This window comes from Apium graveolens, chromosome 4 (assembly GCF_009905375.1).
Source record: "Apium graveolens cultivar Ventura chromosome 4, ASM990537v1, whole genome shotgun sequence".
Taxonomy (NCBI): domain Eukaryota; kingdom Viridiplantae; phylum Streptophyta; class Magnoliopsida; order Apiales; family Apiaceae; genus Apium; species Apium graveolens.
In genome coordinates, this window is record NC_133650.1 from 187,295,146 (window position 1) to 187,320,910 (window position 25,765).

At 33.1% G+C, this 25,765-nt stretch overlaps 1 protein-coding gene across 2 annotated transcripts; it reads left to right on the top strand.

Annotated features, from left to right (window-relative positions):
- Positions 1–4,724: 4,724 nt before the first annotated feature.
- Positions 4,725–16,283, top strand: LOC141720483 (protein RRP6-like 1). Of its 2 annotated transcripts, XM_074522918.1 has the most exons (15): positions 5,365–5,488; positions 5,992–6,070; positions 7,083–7,238; positions 7,466–7,624; positions 7,757–7,840; positions 8,789–8,868; positions 8,959–9,009; positions 9,451–9,559; positions 9,882–9,964; positions 10,116–10,161; positions 10,727–10,814; positions 10,904–11,073; positions 14,755–15,096; positions 15,187–15,294; positions 15,507–16,283. In XM_074522918.1, the coding sequence occupies exons 2-15, from the start codon at positions 6,002–6,004 to the stop codon at positions 16,131–16,133; spliced, it is 2,172 nt and encodes a 723-aa protein (XP_074379019.1). In that variant the 5' UTR covers positions 5,365–5,488; positions 5,992–6,001; the 3' UTR covers positions 16,134–16,283. The 2 variants fall into 2 exon arrangements, with proteins under 2 accessions (XP_074379018.1, XP_074379019.1); XM_074522917.1 differs by lacking the exon at positions 5,992–6,070 and having other exon boundaries at positions 4,725–5,488.
- The last annotated feature ends 9,482 nt before the right edge of the window (positions 16,284–25,765 follow it).

Here is a 25,765-nt window from a genome sequence, read left to right on the forward strand (position 1 = left end):
TGTGTATTCATTCTTCCAAGATCTTGATCTGTTTACTTTCAAATTTTGATCTAATACCACTTGTTAGATATTGAATACAACACAAGGGGGGGTGAGCGTGTTTTGGATATTTTAGATCTTTTTACAACTATTTGGAATGGTGAACAAAGCAGATTAATTGTAGAGATATTGTGTTTAACAGAATTAACAAAGCATGCACAATAAACACATTATTTTCAAAACTCACTTAATTTTGTATTAAAATTAAGTATGTCTTGCTACAAATTTCTGGGTTCTTTTGTAAGTAAAAAACTCAGCTTCAATCTTGAGAGAGTTACAAGAAAATATAGATCTATTTGTTACTACTAAAACAAAGGGTTAAATATCAAGTAGGTCACTTATTGCATCCAAATATATCAAGTGAGTCACTGATTACAAAACTGACTCAAATGAGTCACTTATTTAAAAATTTGTGTCAAAAATATCACTCTATCGTTAATCGAAATTCTTAAAAGTATTATATATTGAGTTTCACACATTTTTTATGAATGATATTACATCCAAATAAAAGGTTCCGAGTTCTACTATTTTAGATAATATTGTTAGATTTTTAAAATTATATCAACTGTTAATTTTTAATTTTTTGATTATTTTATTTGATTTAAATAAAAATAAAATAGTAGATAAATTTTAAAAAAATTACAAATATTATCTAAAATAATAGAACTCATAATCTTTCATTTGGATGTAATATCATTTATAAAAAATATGTGAAACTCAATATATAATACTTTTAAGAATTTTGATTAACGATAGAGTTATATTTTTTATACAAATTTTTAAATGAGTGACTCATTTGAATCAGTTTTGTAATTAATGACTCACTTGATATATTTGGATGCAATAAGTGACCTACTTGATATTTAACCCCTAAAACAAAGGACCATTATTTACTTTATAGGTTAGTAAACACAGGTTTACACAGCATGCAATATGATGTACTAAACCCTACTTTAAGTTACCACTAAAGCTTTCCATTTCTGTATTTGTGAATCTTTACAAATCATGTAGGTCTGTGACTTTCCTTTGTCAGTTAATATTGACCTTTGATCTTGTACTCTTCAAACTACTTTTGTAGATTTTTCAATCTAAGTGATTAGATCATTTATTGATTGATAATCTTGATTATTTAACTTGTCAGCATTCTATACTTGAGGTTCATATCGAGATCTCAAGTTTGTTGTATAGAGAACTGACATCTCGATAAGTATAATGGCTTATCGAGATCTCTTAGTTCTCAATAAGTGTCTTTGACTTGTCGAGGTCTCTGAGTTCTCTAAAAGTGAACTTGGCTTGTCGAGGTCTCCAAAACTCTGCATGTAGTAATGACTTGTCGATATCTTTGAGATCTCTATAAGCATTTTAACTTGTCGATATCTCCGAGGTCTCTAAAGAGAAAATTGACTTGTCGCTATCTCCAATCTTCATATCTTCATTTTGACTTGTCGATATTTCTGAGTTCTCTATATGCAAAATGACTTGTCGATATCTCAGAGATCTCTATATACATTTTGACTTGTAGATATCTCTGAGATCTCGAATAAGAGATTGACTTATCGATATCTCTCGGACTTCTTTATAGGCCATTTTGGACTTTTTGATAAGTCATTCTAGAGTTCTCGAATGACTTCTCTATATGACTTGATCCGTGACTTGTAGAAATCTTGACTTGGAATATTTTTCTTAAAACAAATTTATTCATCTTCACCTTTTCTCTGAGGCATGATCTTGTTGATCTTCTTCCAGAGTTTATTCTTAGGTTTGAGACTGTTTACATTAAAATACTCCAGTCTGATCTTTAACATTTTTACAGACTCAAGTAATATAATATAAAATACAGATTTAGACTATCAAACAACTAAATCTTAGGGTTTTTAATGTGACTTAGTCTTGTTATAGTACATGCATGTCTAGCACAACAGAGCCTTTCCTGGAAAATCTCTTGTTCTTGTTCTTAAAGTTTTTGTAGACCATCTTCTTGAAGTTTTTAACCAACAGAGCTTCCATATGCTCAATATTTTCATTGTCATCACTTTCAGCATCTGATTCACTGTCAGAGTTTGAGTCATCATCAGAGTTTGATATCTTAGTATCAGACTTTGCAATCATAGCCTTTCTTTTGGAGTGGCTTTTTCTCCTGACTTTCTCATTTGGCTTCTCTTCAACTTTGAGAGTAGTCTATCTTGCTCTTGGTCCTTTTTTCTTGCTCCTTTGCTCCATCTCCAGTTCATGAGTCTTCAGCGTGGCATATATATCATCTAGAATATTTCATCCAATTCATAATTATCCCTGATTGATGTGACTTTCAAGTCCCACTTTTCTGGAGGAGCAAGAAGAAACTTCAAGTTAGAGTCTTCCTGGTCATATTCTTTATCAACTAGAGACAAGTCATTGACTAGCTTTTGAAATCTGTCATAGATTTCAATCAATGACTCTTTAGATTTTGAGTCAAAGTGTTCATACTCCTAAGTAAGTACTGTCTTTTTGTTCTTCTTAATAACGGTGGTTCCTTGACACTTGACTTCCAAAGTGTCCCAAATTTCTTTGACAGTTTTACATCCAATAACTCTGTTAGACATAACACTGTCAAGACTATTGTGAAGAATATATCCCACTTTTGCATCTTTCATAATGGATGAAAGATCTTCAGGAGTATAGTCCTTCTTATCTTTATCAACCATCTTTTCTTCTTCGCCAATAACAATAACAACTACCTTCGTTGGCCTATGTGGACCATCATAGATCCTGCTTAGATATTCAGGATCTGTTGCTTCCAGACACATGACTATCTTCACCTTCCAGATTGGATATTCATGAATCTTCAGGATTGGAATTTTGATAGCCTCATATATGCTCATATTATGATTAATGGGTTGATTGGATGGTGGAGGAGGTGGGGGATTCTGTTGAGGTTTTTTATCTGCCATTATAAATTGATTTTAGATCTTAAACTGCTTGTATATTAACAACAAACTCTTATATCAATTGTTAGGTCCTTAATACAACTATAGGGGGGGGGTGAATACAGTTTATGTAGATAAATTTAAATAAGCACTCAACAGGATAAACAATTTTGTATTGAATGATAAAAACTGATTACAAACTAATCTATGAAAGGATGAACATATATCATTGAGAGCTGTTAGGTTACACAAAAAATATATCAATACGCGACACATAAAGTGTTATCCTAATATGTGCTTATATACTACACAGCTACACAATCAAATAAGGAATCCTATTCTATTACAATAGGGAATCATAAAACATATCCTTAATTTGATTGCTACTAGAAGTAAAGTCATTCACTGACTTGAATTCTCCAAATTATTTCCTTCTTTGATATCTCCTGACTTTCAGCTGAAGTGACTAAATACTGATGTCAATTACTGATCAATAAACGCTGATGACATATGTTGATGACGTCACCTTCTACTAAACTCTGATATCAAATGTTGATAATAAACTCTGATAGTTTATAAGCCGATATCATCAATTTCTTCTAACATATTAATAAAAAAAATGATATTTGTGTAAATTATTCTTTATATAATTTGAATTTTAATCATTATATATTCATATCTTTTATATATATACATATTAAATTATCGAAAAGAGAGTTTTTTTAAAGTTAATATAGTATGTGAGCTTATGATTTTAAGAAACATATTAAATGTTGTTGGTAAAATGGTTATAGATATAACATTAAGTTTAACGCCCTTACCTCGTAAGGACCTCATAGGTCATGGTTCAACTACAATTATATGCAATCTTTTAACTTTAGTAAGGCTAAAAGGGTACATAATTAATTTACTAAATATGCTCAAAATTTACGTTCATATACGACAGATGTAATAGATTTTCTAATATATAAATCGAACCCACCCCTAAAATATTGAGAAATTACCAAAAAATACTAATTTTTCTTGCAAAAATACGGAAATAACCAAAATCAAGCAATATGCAACTAGTTGAATCGAGTTTTTTGGTTGCATTTGAGGTAGCATGAGGTGACATGTAGTTGCAGAAACTCGTCGAAAATTGTATCCAGTTGATTCTAGTTGCAAAAAACCGTATTTTTGCAAAAAAAAAAAATAGTATTTTTGCATTTTTTTTTAAAAATATGATACTTTCTCCGTCCCTCCCAATTGTTATCATTTATACGAGAATGTCCGATGTGCATTTTAAGATGAATAAACGTTATGGTTCTATAATTTTTTTTTTCAATTTTTTTTCTGAATAAAAGTTTAAACATTCTATTTTTATTTAGAAAAAGATTTTTTTTATAAAAAAGTTACAGAACTATAATTTATATTCATCTTAAAATGCGTATCAGACACTATCTCAGAAACAATAATAATTGGGGGGGACCGAGAGTGTTTTATTTTTGCAAAAATATATTTGCACATGGGATTTTAAAAAAAAAGCCTATTTACCTCAACTAATTTTCATAAACTAAAATTAGATAGAAAATATAAAATACCATTATTTAACAAAAAAAATGATTAAATATTAAAATTAATTTTTTAATTGGGGGCAAACAAGTAAATAATATTTCAGCTACATTTACATCGAAAAAAAAAACATATTTGTGATTGATATTGTAACGCCTTTCAACAAACTGACACAACCGTTACAGGCTATAACATTGTTGAATTATTTACTCACGCTCGACACGTTTTTACAACACAAAATCTACATCCCTTTGCTTTGACCACCTTATTCCCCTGCTTAATATCACTATTGTATCTATATCTTTTATCTATACTTTTCACTCAAACCCTAACAATATAAACCCTAAATCCCCAATTTCAATTCTCACAATCACAATCACAATCATTAATGCCAAATCAACAACCAAACCCACATGGACAAGAAGATCACAGACCCCCTCTCTTCTTCAATTGAAAAACTCTCAGGTTCTTCTAGTGCCATTCCCTCTGACAAAGATTTTCGCTTTTTGTACAATTTTGATGATTTTAAAACCCCAATTAAAGAAATTGGGGAGAAATCTCAGTCTATGATTGAGAAATCATCAGCCCAATTGGGGAAATATGACAGTGATCATGGCGATGGGTCTAATTGGTTACAGAATGTGAATGATGAAATCTTGGGTCAGCTTGATTGTTCATTAGATGAGTATAAGAAGATGAAAAAGAGTGAGAATGATGATGATAATGATGGGTTTCAATTGGTTTGTGGAAAGAAGAAGAAGGGAGGCTGTAGTGAGAATGTGAAGAAAGGGGATCAGGGTTCTGGGGCATTGGATGTTAAGGTGCTTTCGAAAGATAAGAAAAGCTCGGGTATGAAGCCGAGAGTTCCATTTCATATACCTAGTATTCCTAAGCCACAGGATGAGTATAAGATTATGGTTAATAACTATAATCAACCTTTTGAGCATGTTTGGTTGGAGAGAAGTGAAGATGGGACCAGGTTAATTCATCCATTGGTTAGTTTTCTTGTTTTCGTCAAGTTTCGAAATCTTTACTGTTTTGAGCTATACTTGGAAAAATCATAAATATTTTTTTTTTGTATTCTGATTAAGTGTATTGTAATATGCTTGTGTTAAATAAAGTAGTTTTTTGGGCAGTTTTATTGCAAAATAGGGAAATTGGTGTATATTTTACTATCAAACTTATCCCAGTTTCGATTATTTTCTTGAAGTCAGTTTAGCATCTACAAGGTTGTGGTCAGTTGGACAAGTGAAATATCAATTTAGCTTTGGAATGAAATTTATTTTAGTTGGTTGCTCAATAGAAAATAGTGGTCCATTCTTTAGCACATCTATTCTCATCAAAAGTATAATTTTCATTCCATATGAAACATGCTGATTTGCTCAGTCCTATTCTGTGCAATTTTTTGAAGAATGGCACATGTATGTACTCATAGTTGTGTATATATACATGCTTATATGCAGACATGAACTGTTATTACGTGTAAACATGCTTGCAGACATGTATATATGGGCATAAAGGATTGCATAACAGCACACATTCTTGCGATATACATGCAGATACAAGCACATGTTCAGGTGCATGCAAATACATATATATGCAGATGTATGGGCCTCTATACAAGTGCATGTTTTGGCAAATATACATGTTTTGTAGAAAATCTACAAGTTTAGTTATGGACACATATACATTCTTATAGTTGGTTGCATATAGAGCCCATGTTTAGTCCATACATGGTGTATAAGAGTGCATAACTGCATATATATGCACATATGTGGAAATTTAAATGTGCACACACATAAGATTATATATAGGTGCATTTGAGGTTCATGTATTAGCTGTTCTACAAGACATATGCATGTGCACCTTTGTTTCCATTATCAAATGTGTATGCACAGTTGCACGCAAACACACACACACACACACTCATATTCGTATATTCGTAAAAAATTTACATTTTAGACTTGTGTGGGTGAGTAAAGGTTTAGTTGGAGATCATATATGTTTTGCAAGTAAAATATGTGCACAACATATTTTGCTGTATATAGATCATCATCAAATTGGATATCTTGTAGATCATATATGATATATATCATGCTTGCAGAACATTGCTATGCATAGTATTCTGTAATATATGTTCTGCAAGTAAATATGTGCATAAAATACTTTGCATACAAAAACCATTATAAAATAGGTAATCTTATAGACCATATATGTTATGTTGCAAAACTTTGCTATATATATTACTCCGCAAAATATGTTATGAATGTATTTTACTTGTAGTACATGTATAGTGTCTAAGGTCTCCAACTAAATAGTGGTATCCATAGAACTGATCTCCGTAAGTATACACATTAAGTTCCGATTATATACATTCCAGAACCTCATTTAATTCCAACTGAGTAAACACAAGCTTCTATTGTGCTCTAAATCATAGGAAACTATGTATATGATCCAATGTGTACCACACTTAAAATAGTTAAAGGGTCACTTTAATGCTCAGCTAATATATTAAATAATATTAGAAGGCATGTCATGGTTGAGGAAATTAATTTGGCTAACATTTCTTTCATAAAATGGTATGTACAGGAAAAATATTCTGCCTCTGAATTTGTTGATAAGAAAATCATTGATATTCAGCCAGCAAAACCTGCTCCGGTAGAGAGTTCTCCCTACAAGCTCGTGGAAGAAGTTAAAGATTTGAAAGAGTTAGCTGCAAAGTTAAAGGGTGTCAATGAGTTTGCGGTAATTTTAGCTAGATGTGATATTGCTATCTGATGTTCTGTTTTTTAACTTAGCAAAACATTGTAACTTTGTGTCCTGCATTTGATGCACAAACTGCACTCTTGAAACTGCAAATTTCGATGTAATAACACACCTTAAATGGACTAACTTATCAGGAAAGAAAAAGAGATACTAGTGGATGAACTTATTGTGGCTGGATTTTAAATTTTGTTTGGGCCCTTGTTTAGGTTGATTTGGAACATAATCAGTATCGATCTTTTCAAGGATTGACTTGCCTCATGCAAATATCTACCAGAACTGAGGATTTCGTTGTGGATACACTAAAGCTTCGAGTTCAAATTGGTCCTTATCTAAGGGAAATTTTTAAGGATCCTACTAAGAAAAAGGTAGATGTTTTACTAACCCCCCCCCTCCCCAAAAAAAACAGAAAAGAAAAAGAAAAAAAAGCAGCAGCTAGTTGTCATGTATCTTAAGCAATTTTGTATTGTATACATTTCTACCTGATCTGACTTAATTAGGTCATGCATGGAGCTGATCGGGATATCATATGGCTTCAAAGGGATTTTGGCATATATGTCTGCAATTTGTTTGACACTGGACAGGTTCTATACTGGAAACTATCTTATAGCTGTACAATTGTTGCTTTAAAGTACAATTATATGTTCAGGGAAGCTATATTCAACTTAGTGCACTAGTCTCCCTGCAAAAAGCTGGACCTAGGAAATGTCAGATGTACACTGCTTAATCGTGAGACTCTTTGTAGAACATTAAAACATGAATACAAGTGATCACTTGACCACTATTACGACCATGAACGATATTAGAGCAAGTCCAACAATGTCCTAAATCCATGTCCTAAACTAAAATTTAAGACATTTGGTGTAAATGTGTGCTCCAACAATGTCGTAGTGATGCCTTAAAACGCTAGGATATTTATCACATGCCTTATTTTCATTTTTTATGGCACCACTAGGCATGCCCTATCTCATTTCTATTAATAAAAAATTTATTTCCCTCATTTTTAACACATCTACTCTCTCATCCTTTCTATTCCCTCCAATTATAATTCAAATATATTATTATTTTAATAATAAGAATTACAAGGCATGTTGTTGGAGTTAATACACAAAGCACATGTCTTAAATCACCAGGACACTATTTTTTATTATATTTATAAGGAATTTCTTAGGACGTTGGACTTGCTCTTAATGGGAAACTCTGTGCTCAGGAACCCATTACTCATCATTTACTTCTAGCAAACGTATTGTAGATTCAAGTTTATAATTTTTGCTTTGCTGACTGCCTGATCCATTTCTAGTACGTTAGCCTGTCATGGATATGATATGCCATGCAAAGCTGACCTGGTTGCAACTTGTTCGTTCTCTGTCAGTGGTTGCAATTTATCTGTTCCATTCTTTTGGCTGGTGTATCTGATTTTATAAATTAGAAGCATAGTATATTCTGGTGCAGTACCTATGTTTTACATTGTCATATCCACAATATTCTTTGGTGTGGTAGATTTAACATTTTTATCTATAATGAATTTAAAGGCCTCAAAGGTATTAAAGTTGGAGAGACATAGTTTGGAATATCTTCTGAATCACTTTTGTGGAGTAGCAGCAAACAAAGAGTACGTTCTGTATCCAGAACAGTAACATTTGTCCAATGTCTTTTACCCTATCCTAAACAAGGTCCTTACTGACTAGCCTACTTGTTTCAGATACCAGAATGCAGATTGGAGACTACGTCCTCTTACAAAAGAAATGCTAAGGTACGTGTTTCTACATGCTTAATCGATTATATTAGTTTTCTGTTGTTTAGGCACCAGGTATCTAGGAGCTACTACTATTTGCTCTTGTTGAATTATATTGTATAAAAATGTTAACTAATTTTTAGCAAGATACTGGTGATAATTTCAAGATCGAGTCTAATACATCAAGGTCCAAATGCTGATTATATCATTTGCTCTCTGTTATGCAAATAATTAGATATTGTTAAGCTAGTAAAAAATGATCTATGATACTGGATACTGGTTATTATCATATTCTATAATGTCATGAAGATTGTGCAGAAGTTGTAGTTGATCACAAGTCTAAAGTCATTTAGTATTAGTTTTTATTTTGTATCACAAGATAACTGAGGTTTCTAAATGGGAAATCTTGCTGCTTCAGTTTGCTAGTTTAGTATTAACTTTTATTATTTATGTTTACAGATATGCTAGGGAAGATACACACTATCTGTTGCATATCTATGATCTGATGAGAGTCCGTTTGCTCTGTCCGTCTAACGGCTCTGAGTATTCTGAAAGTGCCCTTTTAGAGGTAATTTGTCTTAATTTGTCCCTGGTGACCCCAATATAGGATTAGTTGTGAAATTCCATGCTCTGGTTAAAATTGATTAGTGGCATCTGTTTTTTTTGTGGTAGATTACAAGTACAGTATTTATGCTAGTACAGGATTAATAAGCCCATGTTGAAAAATAGTATTTATGCTAGTACCACATTTGCTTTTTCTACAATGTATTATTTTTCAACATGGGCTTATTAATCCTTGTTGAAGGGTCGTATTGCTTTACATCCATTGACTGATGTTTAGATAGAGTTTTCATGTCATGCATGCTCATCAAAGGTCATTGTTTCTTCAGGTATACGAGCGCAGTTATGATATATGCATGCAGCTTTACGAGAAAGATGTCATGACGGACAGCTCTTTTCTCTACATATATGGGTATATTGCTTACTGTTTGAGGGTTATGATGCAATTTAATTGCATGAATTTTTTAGAGTCTGGTGTATTAACAATTATAGTCACCCATCTGATATGTACTGCAGTTGTGATTTAGTTTATTCATGTATGCCTTCTTCCGGTTTTAATTCAGGTTACAGGATGCTAATCTAAATGCTCAACAACTTGCAGTTGTTGCTGTAAGTTAGTTCCAATCTTTCATCTAACTTTTGCATTATTTTCTTTAGCTGTATACAGTTCTACTGTTTCCTTTATTCACTTTTCTCGATTTCATATGTATAAAAATGCTTATGTATATATTAAGTTTAGATCTGCAATTAACATTGAATACCATCAGTGTTTCATCTGAAGTTTACTGGTGTTCTAAAATTTCCATTTGCGCCATCTAAAAGTACACGAGGATCTAAATTCTGATAATTTGTCTTAGACGAATGCACTTAATTTTTTTGGTGAACCATCATCATACTTAACTCGAGCTGTGGCCTGTGGGTCTGTGGCCATCTGTGTGGTGTATATGTTTTAAGCCATTACAATGATGTCACAATATGCAACAAGACTTGTAAAAATGTCAATTATAATAAGACTAGCACTCATCTCAGTTTGGTGTGACTGCTGCTGCATCTTCTCTGCCTATTTAGTGAATCAATTTTGTATTGTATTTTATACGAGGATTGGTTATAGAGCTGATTTTTATATTCCTTTTTTAAAATATTAATACGTGTTACCTCCTCAATTTTATTATAGGGGCTCTGTGAATGGAGAGATGCTGTTGCCCGTATCGAAGATGAAAGTACTGGTTATATATTGCCAAATAAAACTCTGCTTGAAATTGGTATCTTGGCAACTTTTTTGAGCTTTTAAATTTATGCTTTTGCCATAAACTGTGGATCATTAACTTTCGTTGTGTTTGTTATCATGCAGCTAAACAGATGCCTCTAACAACGAGTAGCCTACACCAATTGGTGAAATTAAAGCATCAGTATGTTGAACGCCATCTTGATTCCGTGGTTAGCATCATCAAGTATTCCATTCAAAATGCCTCTGCCTATGAAGCTATTGCTGAACAACTTAAGGAGGCATACATAGAGGCAGTAAGTTCTAGATACAAGCAGGATTAAACCTCCATAGATATTCCTAACTTAAAAATGCTGAATTGTCAGACTTGTATGTTTACATGAGATAAATTGCTTAGACTTCTCCTCGTGAGAATTATGGATCATGATGATTGGACTGCATAAATGTTGTCTTTTCGTTGTTTTTAAGATGCCATGGCGCTGCGTCATTCTTAAGAGTGCCAGGACGCAATGGCAAAAGGTGTGTCAGTATGGCGATATGGAGGTCACTCTATATTAATATACAGTTACACATATATATATATATATGGCATAAATATTATCAACATTGATTAACATCTACATTCCAGACACATCCACATTTAGATGGCTAATCGGCTATTGTGAAATATCCAAATATCCTAATATTTTACCATATATAGTTAATCGTTTGCAATGGTTGAATTATATAACTATATCTATGATAAGTATATATACTTTTTTTGTTGTCTAAATATATAGTTATAGGTTCAATTATAAAATATAATTTTAATATAGTGAGAACATATAGTTACAAGATATGAGTAGATTATTTAATAAACATTTTCCCATATGATTAGGGATGTTCTCATTATATATTACAGTTGTGCAGATAAAGGGGTTTATAAATTTGTGGCCAGATTGTACCTAATGTAGCACTACAGTGGCTGAATCTTCAAACTCACAATTTGGTGGCTAGACATTGTTTTTAAAATTTCGAAAAAGTGGTGATCGACCACTTTTGCACTTTTGGGAGGTTGAAGTAAACATCGGGCCACCAAATTGAGAAATTGTAATTTTGGCCACCGAAGTGATACACTAAGTGACTTTCAGCCATCACTTTTACAATTTACTACTTTTTAAGTATAAATGGCTATCATGAAAAGAAAGAAGAGGATATCAAAAATTAAAGAATGAGCATAAAGAAAAAGATTATATATAAAATAGAAAGAACATAAAAAAGGAAAGCGAAGTCGCAGGGAGAACTTGCGGCATAAATTTCTGACGGAGTAGTAGCTAACTACAAACCGAACTGGACTCATTCTCTCTGATGGTTTGGGTCAACAATCAACATATATAGGTCAGGTCTAATATATCATAGATCTGGAGAATAAGGCAAACACACCCACCATAATTTCCTGCTTTGAATAAGCGCGATGAAGCCATGCCGTCACCTTCGGGACATCATAATAACACCTGTTGCTTTAAGGGAAATACATTAGGCAAGGTTTTTATACTACTTCCTCTCGTACAATTTTTTTTTCTTAGCTGATTATAGGCATAATATCAAGAGTAGGAGAGATCAAATTTAGGACTTGCACTCCCGTCCATCCAAAAATCTTACTTGTAGCTACAGGACTCAGGAGTATAAAATATGCTGCACTTTCTCTAGAAATTCAGAAAGATCAATGTGCATAAAGGAGTATACAAATTACCATCTTTGCAATATATTTTTGTTATGTCATAAATATAGAAGTACAAGAAAGTTCCCTATGAATACTGGTGCACAGACTGTAAGTACTAGTATTCGCACACTTCTCTCTCTCTTTGTAAACAATATATAATTGTTGTTGCTGGGTCTCGTAAACTTTAGACTTGAGCAGTATAGCCTAGGGTTCATGAGATTTTTATTTCTTTCCGCTAAAGGATTATATAAATGTATAAAGAAATTCTTTCCCCCAGTATATGCTCAAATTTAGAACTCGGATCTGAAATGCATTATAGGTAAATATATATATTTAGGATAATTTATCACTTTATGCAGGACGGACATTGCAGACGTGGTCTTCTGTTGATATATTTGGAATTTATATGTTTCTCCATCGTTTTTTTCGATATTAATCTTAATATTCGTGTGCAAGATGGCATTGTGACTTGCAACATCGAAGGGGATAATGAAAGTTCCCTAGTTAGGCTTATTGTAAAACCCTCAAATACCCGGACTCGGGTATGGGTGTCGGACACGGGTGTGGATCCAAGTGTCAGACTCTTTGTTTTTAAAAACTTAGGATTCGTGAATATGGACCCGAAACTGGACACATTTGCGGGGATTCGGCATATAACCTTCACATAAGTAAAATCATACCTACTTTTTATACTCCACAATGTAAATTAGTGTCCTCTACCAAATAAAGAAAAAACTTACATAATTGTTTATATTTCTAGCATAAGTAAAAAAGATAACATGAAAATAGTAATATATTGACATTCATGTCTAGAATTAAGTTGGTTTGAGCCTTGTAAATCAGTTTGAACTAGAGATTTCTTGAAGTCATAGTGTCCGGTTTCTATACGAAGGATCCGACTCAGATCTCATACCCACACCCATGTCATGTCCGACCGACACGGGTATGAGGGCAAAATTGAAGAGTCCGGGTAACTTAGGTAAAACCTCAGTACGTAACTGATATTTTTTACCATATGTCGCATATGCATGTTACAAGACTGAAGAAACCAATTAACCAGATAAGGCTCTAAAATAATCACGACGGATGTTAAAGAAGTTTCTTTTTTCGTACTTGGTAATTGTTAGAAAAACTTTAATATAGGAAATTTTCTTTTTCACATGACTTGAAAGATCTCTCACGTAGAATAGGTAGTCCAAAAATTTACTATGCAAAGTAATTATGTTACAGATCAAGTGGCTGGAACATATATGAGCTGAAGCTTGCTTAGTAACTCTCAGAATTTCTTCGCAGTCGCTAATTTCAATGCCTGATTCCAAAGGAAACCCCAAAGGGGATCTATAATTTATATATTACATTTATATCCCAAATAATAAATATGCATTTGGCGTCATTGACATGACCAATGTTGTAATGCTTCCAGTTTGTGTCTTTCTATTTATTTCCTGTATTAGAAAAACTCAAATACATTCTTTGTATTCACCTAGCAGAATTTAAATATAGTATTTTATTTGTTAGGCAGTGTGTCCCATGCACTTAATGGGCAGCGAGGCACCTTATACATCATAAACCTTACTGTTTTATTTTTTGGACATAATACCCCTCAAGTGTATTCGAGATAATCAATGTCATTTCTAGTCTGCCTTTTCAAATTCTTTTCTATACATTTAAAGTTAAATTCATTCATTCTACCTATTCAGCGAATTTTAAATCAGTATTTTAGTAGTTATACAGTGTGTTAGAGCATCTCCAAGAGGTTCTCTAAATAAGCTCTTACATAAAAATATAAAGACTATGACAAAAAATAGAGCTCCAACAAGCTCCATGTGGCTCTCAAAAACCTTAAGAGCTTCTTCTCTCTCCTATATTTTAAGAGAAACTACATAGCTCTTAACTTATTTCTATTAATAAAATATTCACTTGCACATGTTTCAATTCAAATATTTGTCATAGTGAAATTTAAAATATGAATATGATATAACTTAGGAGGCAAGACAAATAGTATTATTGGAGTTGACGCTGAAATTTATATGCTAACTTGCTTGGAGTTCATAAGCCAACTGGGAGGCTGTTAGAGATGCTCTTAGGGATACTTATTGCATTACCTGAACTCTCCCATGCAATTGGCTGTTAGAGATGCTCTTAGGATACGTATTGCATTACATTACCTGAACTCTCCCATGCACTTGGCAGGCAGTCTTGCACCTCATACTTCATATTCCTGATTATCGATTCTAGTGTTGCTATTTAGTGACATATCCTTTGTTCTGTACAGACAACTGCTGGGAACTTGACTGTTGCTGATGGATCTGAAGTGTTGTCTCCCCCTGATGTTCCAGCGAGGTCCAAAGGAAGAATCGGAGGAGCACTTGTGGGGGCAACTAATACATTAAGTAAAAATATGTTTAAAAACCTTGCACAACTCAAGGAGAGGAGTTCGGACCTTAAAAACAGTTTTCATGAGGTAATTAATGAGCAGCCTGAGGGGCCTTATTTTAGTGCTGGTCATTATAGGGATGAACAAACTGACAAAGATAGTTGTGTACCTAGACTACCAAAAGAGAGCTCCAGAACTTCTGAACCGCTTATACCAGGAAACATGAAGTTTCCATATCTGGTATACTGTTGCTTTATTGCAAGCTTTTCTTATTTTATCATCTTTTACTCAAAAGTACCTTCTGTAAATTTAGTATTATTTCTTCTGTAGGCATCTGGAGCTGAAGTAAATGTTCAAGTGCTGAGAAAATCAACTAGTGCTTTTGGGGCCTTGCTAGGAAATTTAGCTGCTAAGAGAAAATTTGATGCAGAAAAAATAGTAAGTCGTTGTACTGGCTTCTTCGTTACAAGCATAAGCATTTTTTTGACTCTGATTTTTTGGTATGGGTTCAAATTTGCTATGTAGTTGGAGTAATTTGTCTCATTGCCTTCTATTATCTTTTTTGTTTTCCTCTGAGCCTTATTGTCTGCAGAAGCTTCAAACTGTTATAGGCACACTGAATAAATCTTTCACAACTTATCTTCATACAGGTAACGGAAGAGGTCAAGTTGGAGAACAATAAATCTTCAGTGAACCTTCCTTTTCATTCATTCTCAGGCAAAGCTAATAGGCTGCATCCGGCTGTAAAAGAATCTGCTAAACTCCTACAGATCTCACGTCCTAAAGAACCTGATACTGTAGTAGCTACTGATTCTCGTTTGCAAGGTACAATATTTTTGAATGAAAAATTAAGCGAGCAACAAGTACACGAGGACCTTAAGCCAGAGCAGAATTTAAGCAACATGTCTGCATCTTTTTTTGAATTGGACGAGGGTGATGAGACAGTGTCGCTATCTGATCTATCTTCCAGTTTCAAAAAGTGCTTCCAATCAGCACAGAAAGAAAGAAAAGCAACACAAGTGCGGAAGTCTCAAGAACCTGTACAGCAGTTTAAACCTTTTGATTATGAAGCAGCAAGGAAACAGGCTGGATTTGGAGATAATAGGAGGAGAAACATCAAAGAGGATGGTGAGAACCGGACTAAGCATACGGAGAATATGAAAAATAATTTAATTAAAGCTCACACGGAGGGAGGTGAGGAGAGTGGAGGTTTTCAACTAGGCAGGAGGCGCCAGGCTTTTCCCCCAACTGCGACTCGCAGTGCAACTTTCCATTAGTCTCTAGAAGTTAGCAATGTAAACTATTGTTTTATTGATTATATATATGGAGTAGTAACTTCTGGATTACACATGTAGTTGTGAAAAACAGAGAAACTAAAATTTAATGAGATTAAATTCAAATGAAGCAAGTAATTGCAGTTCCACGTAGATTCTTATTTAGTCGTTATTTAGTGTTATCTCATATGTACAGAAGACTCTTTTCGGTTGTATTATTTCAACGCTGGGAAAGAAGACTGGTTTTTAATGTAGAAAAATAATGTGAATGTGATATTCGCCTTCAAGGTTGATGTTAAGTAAACTGCTGCATAGATGCTAAGAACACTGCAGAGATGGCTTTCACAAGCATGTTACATTTAGCCATCTTCGTGGGAGAACATGTGAGAACCACCAGTTTTATGTTGCATCCTGCGGGACTGTTAATATGTATGGAAAATATATAATTTGAGAACAAAGTTATAGTTTTTAATGTAAATTTTATTAACACAAAATATATAATTTTAGAACAAAAACAAAAAATTGATGTAAATTTTATTAACAAATTTGCTTGTCTAATAGTTTCACATATTTTTACAACTCTTTCTCAAATAATATTTCGAATGAAGATAGCAAAATAATTCAAATAATTCTTACTATTTATAATCCTATTCTGGATTACTTTGAAATTATGTAATTTACAAATAAAACTAACCGCAAAAATACAATTACGCAATAACACAAATAAATTTTACTCAATTTACTTTTATATAAGATATAAAGAAATCGAGCTATAGTTCTCAAGAAAAATAATAGTATTTTTCTTGACTTCTTCTCAAAAACAAATTAGTGAGTTTGCCTTATACAGAGAGAGAAAAAATATATCAGTGTTTATCTGCTATATGTTACACAACTAAAAGATTTAGTTTGGATAGTGCACTCTATATATAAAAGACAACGTATTATATGACCTGCACCTTTATTTACAGCTAGCTGTCCTATTCTGCAAAGATGACATGTTGCGGCTTTTGTAAGGACCACTTTATTCTCCCAAATGCTCCATTTTCTTTGTTGTTCTTTTGTTGTGTGTTTTCTCTTTTCTTCCACTCCAAGTTTAACTGTAGTATTGACACATGTTTATGAACCACCTCCATGTACAACATGCTGTAATGATTTGTTTTTTTTCCTGATAATGTGTACCGTTATTTCTCTTGTTGTGAATAGGTCGGGTGAAGATATCGTGAACTCCATTTAATTTGACTATATTATCAAAGTTTACTTTAGATTTGTCGATATACTATATTTTTGTACTTCACGATATAGTATCTTTTCTACTTCCTGATGTAGTACAAAATCAGACTTCACGATCTGAAATAAGTTTAGACTTCTCGACATAGGCCAAATTTAGACTTCTCGATATGGTTGTAAACTCTAAAAGATTTCTCGATTTGATTATAAACTCTGATGGATTTCACGATACGATTATAAACTCTGATAGACTTCACGATATTGGACGTAGAGAATTTCTGCAACTTATTGACTTCGAGAGTCTTCTTCCGTCAACTTGCTACTTGAACAATTTCCATTAAACTTCTTCCAAATTGATTTATTCTATATCTATTATATACAGAATTATTACAGATAATTTCTCTATGCTTTTATAGCATTATTAACTGTCTACAAAGCAAACAAGATAAGTACATTAAAACCTATCACTATTTCAAAAGGTAGACTCCACTTGATCATGCATGTAAAGAGAATTTGTCAATTGAGTAGGTTTGTTATGACGGTATAGATAGGTCATGCACTTAACAATCTCCCCCAAATTGTGAGCAAGATCCTTAAGCACAATTTCAAATCTACTAACAAGCCTACCATCCAGAAGGGAAATATTCAAGTAAAGGCAGTATGACTTTCATGTGCAATGTATTTACTTTGATATGCGAAAACTTATAGAAAGTGACTTAGACAGTATTGACACAGGTTTTCAGTTCTCTTGTCACTTCAATTTCTTCCAAAGATCTTAAGATCGGCCTTTTCTCCAATTTTTCAATAAGATGTAGAATCAATCTTTTGTTGTTCTGATTTAGGTCTATTGGAATGACCAGTTGATCTATGTCTTGTGGTCTTGTTCCTGACTGATAGATCACAAATTTTGAATTATTGCAAACTTCTGGAAGCCTTAGTGGCTGCATCTACTCTATATGCTGCTACAGAGTAAGTTGACATACTTGTTCCTTTGACTGGTTATCCTGATAAGGTGGTCAACATCACAAATGACACTCCTATTCCTAACACCCCACCATAAAAAATAATTGAAGTTTCTTATAAGAAGATGGCTCAACTTGCTAAAGAGGTTGGTCTTGACACCTCAGGAAAAAAAGCTGTAGGAACATCAGTGTATCAAAGGAATAAATCCAAGCTACAACCTCCATAGAAATAGCACAACACACAATAACATGATTTTCAAAGGGAATCAACAGCAGTTCAGGCTCAAGTCACACAACAACCACGTTCTCAAAGTGAAAGTGCAAACATCATAAATCAAAGGAAAATTCCTGACGCTCCTCAAGGAGGTCCTGATTCTGTGGATATTGACATAACAACTCATGTTCAACAAAAAATGAATCATCAGGAATATCTTGCCAAAATAGATGCAGTGATTAATGATCCCATATTTGAGGAAAGCCCAAAAGAATCATAAGCTCAAAGGGTTGAAGAAGGTTCAAATCCTCAAGTCGCAGAAGAACCACCAGTTCAAAGTATTGATGCAGACTTATTTGCAATTCCTGACTCACAGTCAATTCCTAACACAACACATCCTAACAACACATTTTTGGGTAGCATACTTCCTGATCCTGATACTGTAGCTGTTGCTGAGAATCCAGAACTAAGAGTAATTATGGTTAAACCAATTACAGCTTTACATATAGAATCTCTGACTAAAGGCTGTTGTACCTCCCCAATTAAAAGCTGATCAAAAGCTGAAAGGAATATCTGAGGAGTCTATTAGTGATGATGATCTTGATTTGTCATCCTCTATGAATGATGATGATGGAAGTGATGATGATGATGATATTGATACACAACAACTTAAAAGAGTCTTAGAAGTTTCTAAGTACTCAGCTTTTGGGTCTTCATCAGAACATGCACCAGTTCCTGAAATTCCATCTCTTGCACCTCAAGGGCTTATATTCTGGAATTTTTAGGATCAGGACAACCAATTCTTCTTTGAAAACCTCAGTTACTGAGCTTACCAATTTCATCAGTGGCACAAACAAATATCTGGGCTTGAGCAAAAGGCTTGCTACTGTAGAAAGCACTCAAGATTCTATGGATGAAAGGTTATATGTCTTAGAAAAGAATCAGAACTCAACTAATAAAAAATTGGATACTATTCTCTTCTTGTTATAGGGTCTTGATGCCAAAAGGGGGAGATGGTAGGTCAGATAAAATGTGCACCTGAATCAGTGCTAAGAAAGATGATGAAAATACTGATGATGATGGTGGTAACACTCAAGGCATGGGAACTTGATGTTGCTGTTGTGCATTCAAGGACTGGAGTCAAGACTCAAACTCATACCACAAAGTCAAATCATGTTTTCAATGATGGTTGAAGAACTGTTAGAACTGAGACAGTGACTCAATCTCAAATCCTGATGGAAAAAGCAATCATTGTCTGCAATTCCTAAATAAAGTGAGGTGGTCATTGATAATCCTGAAGATGCTCAGAAGTTCTATCAGTCTTTTAGAACAAGAAAATGTGAGATTGTGACACAATATCACAAGGACAAGAGATTTGAAGATTTGTTCGAAAAAAAGCATTCACACATCTGGTAGATGAATTTCCTGATATGACAGATGATCAAATACTGGAGTAACAAGAAAAGATTCTAAATTAGTTTAAAGCAGAAAGTGAAAGTAAAACAACTGGTGAAGGTCCATCTATAAGAAGAGGAAGGGGTAGAGGACCTAAAAATGCAAGAACAGAAAGAAAAGGAAGGTCTCCTACATCTGGTCAAACCATTGTTCCCTCTCAAAGAAGGACAGCGTCAAGTGATGTCAGGATTGAAGAAATTCCCAAGTCACCTCAATCTCAGGCTCCAAAACTTTTAATTGATCAAAAATTTCTCAATTCTGAACCAAGAAATGATGCAATAAGGAACATGTCTCCTTTTCTAGAAGAATTTAATCTGGAACCAAAGATTCCTCTAAGAAGAATCTCAAGACAATTGCTGATCACAAATTCTGAACAATCAACAAATCCTGATCCTGGTCCATCAAATCCTGTTCCTGACACTTATATAAATCCTAATCCTGACATATCAAATCCTGATCCTGAGATTGGTATGACAATCAATAATTCTGAGGAGGATCAAGAGTGTTTAGATGAATTGAATATCATGATTCTTTCTATTTTGTGGGTTTTCATAATACTGAAGTTGATATAAGTAAATAAAGTAACGACCAAGAATCAGGGAAGTACTGGCCAAGGAAAATAATGATTTTAAAGCAATGCTCAAGAAGTCTGGAAAGAAAATATGGCGTGTTGATAATCCTAAAATGGTGGAGCTGTCCAAAAGCTACTTTTCATTTAAGGACAAGGACAAGAAATGACAGAGAATTGATGATGTTAGTTGTTCTAGTCCAATAAATTTTGTGCCTTATGGAGTGGAAGAAGCAAATATAGTAGAACAAACTTCCGATGATAAATCAACTCCTCCATCATGGTTCAGAAGAGTACATGATATCAAGATGATGGATCCTTATGCAAGAACTGGAATAGGTCATCAGAAAGTTAAGTTTGTAAATTCCAGGATGATAAGCTTCACTCTAGCTGACAGACCTGGTGGACAAATCACAGCTACTCATATGAGTAGACTTGAAACTGCAAAGATCATCATTGATAAGCATGATGGTTCAGATCCCAAAGAGAAGATAATGCTTATGATGAAGGATGGACAAGTACATATACTTTCTTATGATGAAATTCTAATGATGTCAATCAAAGAGCTGAAATAAATTCATTATCTTCTTGAGGTTGAAAGTTAAAACATCCAGAGAATGGCCTGACTTGATTTTTCATTCAATCAGGAAAAGGATTTTAGATAGAGGATTAGAATATCATGGTCATTATACTCCTCTGTACATGAGCTACATGAATCAGGAAGTGGAAATGAGAAGAGGTGTAGCTGTCTTTGAAACAGTTCTTACTTCAAGACAGCTAGCACTCAGTCCCGATAATCTGGAAGTGAGTTATGTGCTTCTAGATGATCTGATGATTGAGAGGACTCCAATTGCTAATTTGAGAGCTACTATCTTCTAGTTATTTGATAAACCTAAGTATGAAACAAACTTGAAGGAAAGATTGAAACAGATTCTCAGAAAGAAGGTGAATGAAAGAGTGAAAGCTTTTGTTAGGTGGACTCAAAAGTTTACTCTAAAACTCAGGACTGATGTTCACAGAATTCACTATGAATATTTTATACCTTTCTTGAACATTTTGTCTTTCTATTTTTGGCATCAATAGGGCATGGAATTTTTGCTTTATTCTACAAAGCATAAATTGGGGGAGATTGTTATATATAAATACTCAAAAGGGAATCAGGATCTGCTGGGAACTATATGGCGTCAGGATTTTTCTGGCGTCAGGATGAAGACATACATCAAGATTTTTATGACTGTCAAGAGATCAAAGTCAAGTCAGATTTTTCTAAGTGATACACTATACCATAGATTGGATATTGTAACAAGATTTTAAAATTTTGATAAAAAAACGTTGCTTTTGATGGACACTTTCAGGCAAACTCATACAAATTGCAATGTTTTCGAAAAATGTTACAATTGAATTAAAATAAAATTGAATTTAAATACTATTATAACGGTTATGAAAATGGTTATTATTATGTACCAATTTTGGGCCTAAAATGTGGCGGGCTTTTAAAATAGTAAATGGGCTCTTTGAACTATTTTACCGGGATATCAAAACCTCTAATAATAAAATTTATTATCAAGATAATAATTCACTGACAAACGTAAACACTTAATAATACAAACAAGCCCAAAAATAGTTCAGCTCCTTAAAGAAACGCTTAGACGGTGAATCATCGAGAAAATCCGATCGGAGACTCCAACAATGAAAGCTCTAAGTTGTGATAATTTTCTTCCCCAAACAAGTCTAAATCGAAGATATTTTGGATGGTAGACTTTTTTATAACCCCAAATATTTTGAATAAATTTGGGACTATATATTTGTCTGTTATCCCAAATTGATTGGATGTATATACTATTTTATGTACTTTAATTTTTGTTTGGGGGTTTATATGTAAAGTTTTTGTTTAATTTCTTGTTTATAAGATCTGTTAATAATATTGATAAGTTTTTCGCTGATAACACTAGAGATGGCTATTACCTTGATGTAATTATTCTCTTTGTCATGATAAGATTTAATTTTCTTTCAATTATAAAGATAGATTGACCTTTGCAGGTGTTACCTTGGTGCAGAGCTACTTAATTATGGTGATTTAAGAAGCGAGCTGATTCTCAAGTTCCAAGCTTCTAAAAACGTTATGGATTACTCTGACTCATATCATTCTAGGTGGAATTTTTAGATGTATTTTTAGGTATGGTGCCTTATGGATTTTCCTTGGTAGGAAATGTATTTTCATTGTATGTAATACCATTCTAACTTCTCCTTCTTATCCACTTACATACATATATATATATAGGGGCTGTTCAAATAGAAACTGCCTTAAAATAAAAACTAGAAACTAAGGCCCAACCCACCTCACTATAGTACTATCCACCATCTTGCTTTTAATTTTCTGTACCTGACCCCCGACTATTCCCCCAAAATCCCACACTTCAAACTTACCTCATTATTCCACCCTACCACCATCGTTACCTCTACCACCACCATCACCCCCTCGTTACTACCATCATACATGTTCGTTATTTTTCATTTACCACATATATTCCTCCATTCATATTTTATGAACTTTTTTTATGAGTTTTTTCTTTTTCCCACCTCTCTACATATGGTAATTATTGTATTAATAGTTAAAGTTAGTGATTTCTGTTTGATATTATGGCTGTTACAGTCATGGTGATGACAGTGAGATATGTGGTGTTATAATGATGTGTTTAACGATCAGTATAAATACCATATGTGCTATATTACGGCGATAAATTACTAATTATACTTACAAGAATCACTAAAATTTAGCTAATTTAACTATTAATATAAAAGGAACAAAGAGATATTGAACTTTGTTGGGTCTGGTCCACTTATGTGGGCTATGATTTTATTAAACCCAAATAAATAAATAAATAGATAAATAAATAAATAATACAGGATAAGGTCCGAGAGCAGAAAAAGAAATTAAAAAGGGGGAGACAAAGTGTTGCTGTGAGTATGGTATTCATAGAGATACACTCTTCAATCACTAAATCGTATGATGACAATCACATCACTGTTTACATTGTTTGGTTTCTAGGGTTTAGAGCCTAGAGGCCCTAAACCCTAGACTAAATTAAGGTTTAGAGGCCCTAAACCCTAGACTAAATTAAGGTTTAGGCTCTAGGGTTTAAGGCCTAAAGGTCATAAAAGCCCTAAACCCTACACCCTAAACCCTAGATAAATGGAATGTTTATCAACTAATTTCTTATTATTAGAAAGAGCTAAATATTTTTAAAACCTATTTAAGGAATCGGTGAACCCTAAAAAATTAACAACTATTAAATTAAGTTATAATTTAAATTTAAGATAGTAATTTCTAGATCTTTAATTATTAAATTTTGTAAACAGACAAAACACACTATTCAAAAGAAGGTTGAAAAGAAAATAGAATTTGAAGAAACTAAAATACAAAAAAGTCAAGATCAATTTTAAGAGCAATAACCAAACAAGAAACCAAAAATGAACGAGTGGAAGAAGAGGCTAGTGAAAAAGATAAAAAAATTACGATATTATACATGTTATTCACTAAACTAGTAATTTGTGTGTAAAAGGTAAAAACGTATAATAGGAGATTAATGGTGTATGATGGGTGAGAGAAATGGGATACCAGGAGAATGGTGTGGTACAGGAGAAAGACGATAAATCATTAATTATGCTTACGAGAATCACTAAAATTAAGAAAGTTCTGAAATTCTGGTAATTCCGGGTTAGTGATTATATTAAGTATAAATAGTGATTTATCGTCGGAATATAGCAAGTATGGTATGTAAATTGATCGTTTGGAGATGGAGAAAAATATAGTGAAGTCGGATTTCAAAAAAAGTTTGTCGATTAATGGAAAATATTAAATTAAAAATAAATACAAAAGTACTTACGTAGTATAGATTTACAGAGGGACATTTGGAATCGGAGGGAGCAGAGATAAAAGGTTGGATAAAACTTGTGTGATGGAAATTCAATTGAAGCTATAAAATTAGTGGCTGTCATTGGTTTTAGTTTTTAGAATAACGTTGGTTTCTATTTGACCATCTCCATATATATATATATATATTAGAAAACAAAGTGGATGAAATTGTATACCTGTAATAAAAAACATAAATGATGATTGTTCATATGCTGGTTGCAGTGTAATGAATTTTCTAAAAGTATATATTATCACTACTATGTTCTCACTACTTTTGATTGCGCGCCCTATATTCTTACTACTTTTGCAGGTGACTTTGTCCAACATCAGTACTGAAATACAAAAGCATCTAAGGTAGAATCAAACTAGAAATTTATATAATTTAATGCATGTTTAATCTAATCCCAATCTCTTAGCAACTAAAACAAGCATTTGTATCTTAAAATACACACTTGTGATTTATCTCTCTGTACGCACACACAAGTATCTAAACTACTTGTTTTAAAGGTTGCTCATGTATAAAAAATTGATATGATTTCTTTTGAGTTGGGAAATTTTAAGAGGGTATATCTTAAATTCATGAAGATTTTTTTCTTCTAGAAATTAAACTTGGGTTGTTATGTATCCATATATTAGAGATGACTGAAAATTTGGATTTCTTGCTCGATTCTTGCATTAATAATATTAGGCTAACTTATTGGTAACAATATTATTTTGTTGCAGGGGCTAATCTATTTTTTATAATGCAAGTCTCAGCACCACCAGTTGCATCATAATCTGCAATAGGAGGATTGCATAGAAGTACATGATAAACCTGTTTTGACATGAAAGAGCAACGAGTAGGTAAGTCCCAACTTTGAAAAAACTACATGGCCTATGTAAGAATAGTAATAGTTAATATCAAGAACTCATACAAGTACTGACAATTTCTGGAAATTTGGTAATCTGGCTGGCCTATGTAAGAATGGTAATTGGTAGAATATTGAAACTTTAGACAAGATGACCATGATTTTCGAGTTTCCAAATTTGCTCTGCTTTGTAGAATGGGTTTCATACCTTATGGTCGATTTATGTTTCATTATGTAAAGCATTATTCTATCTTTAACTTGATTAACCATGGTTTAGTAGTAATTAACTTTATTATTTGAACATTGCACACAAGGTTTATATAGTGTTATAGAATATTCTCTTAAAGTTTGCTAGTCTTGGTATCATAAATGCGGAATAACGAGAAATTATTGCGACGAGTGAGTAATTAAAAGGCTTAGTTACTTGAAAAACCGACATTGCACC

Coding starts and splice junctions, on each gene's coding strand:
- LOC141720483 (XM_074522917.1), top strand. CDS start 4,907: ATGGACAAGAAGATCACAGACCCCCTCTCTTCTTCAATTGAAAAACTC. Junction 7,625..7,756: donor AGGATCCTACTAAGAAAAAG/GTAGATGTTTTA, acceptor TGACTTAATTAG/GTCATGCATGGAGCTGATCG. Junction 9,965..10,115: donor TCTTTTCTCTACATATATGG/GTATATTGCTTA, acceptor GTTTTAATTCAG/GTTACAGGATGCTAATCTAA.